The following is a 3,173-nucleotide window of genomic DNA, read 5'->3' as shown; positions in this document are numbered from 1 at the left end:
AGTCTTATCTGATAAGGAATAATATATTCTCACACCCAGGTAAGAATAATTCGAGCTTTTTTTTTTCATGGGGAGGTGAGCGCCATATTCTCACGGAGATAATCTGTAGGGCCTCGTTTAAAAGCACGTTTATTGTTCAAGGTCTGTTTCAGCGGGATGGAATTCTTTGGATAGTTGCGACATCTCGCTGATGCTCTTGATACGTTTGGCTTTTGGACGTCCCTTCGGCTTCATCACAAGTGGGTCTTTGGTGACACCAAGACCTGCTTCGGCTTCATCACAAGTGGGTCTTTGGTGACACCAAGACCTGCTTCGTTGTCAGACGCGTCCTGTAGCTCCATGAGCCCCTGTCTCCGTTTCAGCGAGATTGAGAGGTTGCTGAGCGTTTGTATCGCTTCATCATGAATTACTGGATCAGCTATCCCCATCATGGCTAGCTCTCTCGCGATCCCTATGACATCTGCGTACCGCTTCTTCCTCAGTCGCTCCTCCTTCCTTGGCTGCGGTGTCGAGGATTCTGTAGAGAACAAGGTGTGCACACTCCTCGTACAAGTGCTGGCGGGGTGACCCTCAGTCCTGGTGGGTGATCCTCGGTCCTGGTGGAGGCGATGTAATGCGGATAGGCGACTAGGAGCTCTGAACCAACTTTCGTCTCGAAACCTTCCAGATCCTGCCACTGCTCCTTGAACCAGCGCTTGAGAACGAGACTGATCCTATACCTGCGCCTGCTGTCCCCTTGCGTCACGCAAAAGAAGCGCCTGCACACAATCCCCGTGTTTTGCAGCAAGAGGCAGGTGCAAAAATATGAATGGCCAACCATAACCACAACGAACTCCTGTTGACTGCGACGGACCTTGTTGCGGATGGAATAGACCGCAATGATTTCGGCTGAGTCCAGGCTTGAGAGTAGTGATGCTAGAGAAGACTCACGGAGGGCTTCCCCAGTTCGATCGACCTATGCAAATGGTAGTAAATGAGAATCATTCGGTTGCCCTCGCAAAGTTGATATTAGATCACGGGGAAGAGCACCGCCCCCAGAATAAAAGAATAAACGGTCTGGTTCCTGAACCACTGAGCCAGAGTCTTCTTTCCAAAAATCATTTGTATCACACATTGCATTCGTCCAGATTGTCCGGATAACACTGCATCAACGACAGGTACTGACTACCACCGTCGGCAACCCACGCAACGAGATACAGTCAACAGAGAATGCCGATCCTGATCACTCGCCACCTTTGCACCGTCAATCGCTCTTATTTAGACATTATACTTGCCCTGCAGCGCTTCCCCGGTCACCGATCGTCTTATTGAACATCTGTCATCGGCTTACCCTCGTGAAGCGGCATTATAAAGGTACAACGGAGGCCTGATCAGCGGATATCGGCATACAACGACTCCAGAGGGGAGGACTTCATTGTCACGACTCCTCATCTCATCGGATATCACATATGCGAACTCCTTGCAACTACCCCCAGTCATTCCCAAAGGAATATAGTCCTAGCTCGTACCATTTAGCTAAACAGATCCCCATATTTATTTCCTTCCATTTTCGTCTAGTTTATCTTACCTTTATGTTAATACATTCCGATCTAAAGAAGCACGCCCTCGCCGGAGTCCTATTCGCGCGGTGTCTCCTATTGTAAATAGAACTAATGGTAGAAGTTACAGAACTCGTTATTAGACCCCCTACACAGCATTACCCTGTTGCCTCTTGCCACGGTATGCAGTGAAGCTGCTCGTCAATCAGAGGTATTATTCTGAAGCCGGTTGCTACAAACGACCTTTCGTGCAGCGCCATACGCGTCGCGCTTGTCGTGTGCATCGGAAAATAATCCAACGGTTACAGCCCAATTGAATGAATCTCCCTAGTTCCTAGTTTTGGAGCGTCAAATATGTGAGTTAAGTCCAAATGCACTTCTCAGTTCATCATGGAAGAAGGTTGAAAAAGCGAACAGGTGGTGGTACCTCCAAATGTTCCTCAATTGCAAAGGCGCTTTGGACAATGCGCAAGATGAGCATCAAGAGCTTACTGAGAGCAATTGTCTATGAGTGTCTAGTCTATGAGTAAACGGATCTCAGGACATTCTCCGGATACCCGGTCTGGATAGACCATAGACTATAGCCTTATATAACGGACTCTGGTGAATATGTAGTATTGCTGATACTGCTGATGCCTATGGCCATTGATTACCCATCGCGATTTAGCAATCTCTCTCTTGTTTTCTTTCTACATAAGACAACTCCTAACCATCCTGACTTAAAGTCTATCATTGCATGCAAACAGCCTTGCACATTTCGAAAGAGAAAAGAGGACGAGCTGCAGATGGGCGCAAAGTAATTGGACGAAGAGAGAGAATGACACAACATGGCCGTTGCTCGAGATTGCCTGGTCATGGGGATATGGTCAAGAAGAGAATTTGTAGACTATGAGGCGAGTTATATATTCTATGCAAGGTGGAGGACATGGTGAAATGCACTCTCTCTCTCGCAACTTTTTTCTCTGTGCACACTCTAACACTCTACGCCCAACATCACTGTTGCAAATTACCTTCCTCGCCAGCATCCCACTATACGCTACGCTAACTACAATGATCAAGGCACAGAGAAACGAATGTACATTCTATAACTGTGTCCAGGGACTGCTGGACAAGAAAGCGGCGATCCAGACACAGGAGCATCGCATTGAACAGGGCCTCCCGGTCAGGGACGAGGACAGACCTGTGCCATTGACCAAGTCAGAAAATAACCACTTGCTTCGGTCGCACTCAACGAAAAATTGGGTAGATGTAGAGACGGAAAAGCGCATGGTCTCGCCTTGCTTACCATTTTCCACGACAGTGAAAGCTAGGTAGCTCCCTATGCGTCGGCATGCAAACGATTGGAGTATCTGGGGTATCGAGGGATCTAGGGTGAAAAGGATATTTTATTAGGCGAATGCTGCTATCTAGCTCTATGCGTGATAGGGTTTATATACTAGTTGCATCAGTGTCAACAGTGCACTGGGATATTTTAGAAGCTAGGCGAAGCACTGACGACATGATAACATACTAAATCTATCATTAAACCTTTGCAAAGATCCACGATAGTGATTTTGAGTCGTAAAGTACTACTCCAATATGATCACAAACGACTGTCTGTTTTCTATTTTCCATGGCACCCCGTCATTCAACTTC

At 47.3% G+C, this 3,173-nt stretch overlaps 1 protein-coding gene across 1 annotated transcript; it reads right to left on the bottom strand.

The window, feature by feature from the left end:
* Window positions 1-132: 132 nt before the first annotated feature.
* On the bottom strand, window positions 133-1,114 carry BC939DRAFT_466875 (uncharacterized protein; the record flags this gene model as incomplete). Its single annotated transcript, XM_051557698.1, is given in 6 exon segments — window positions 133-193; window positions 469-569; window positions 647-707; window positions 720-915; window positions 931-955; window positions 1,054-1,114. The coding sequence occupies 6 exon segments, from the start codon at window positions 1,112-1,114 to the stop codon at window positions 149-151; spliced, it is 489 nt and encodes a 162-aa protein (XP_051407229.1). The 3' UTR covers window positions 133-148.
* Between the last annotated feature and the right edge of the window lie 2,059 nt (window positions 1,115-3,173).

This window comes from Gamsiella multidivaricata, assembly GCF_025024155.1.
Source record: "Gamsiella multidivaricata strain RSA 2152 chromosome Unknown BC939scaffold_101, whole genome shotgun sequence".
Classification (NCBI taxonomy): Eukaryota; Fungi; Mortierellomycota; class Mortierellomycetes; order Mortierellales; family Mortierellaceae; genus Gamsiella; species Gamsiella multidivaricata.
This window is presented reverse-complemented; position numbering and strand designations above follow the sequence as displayed.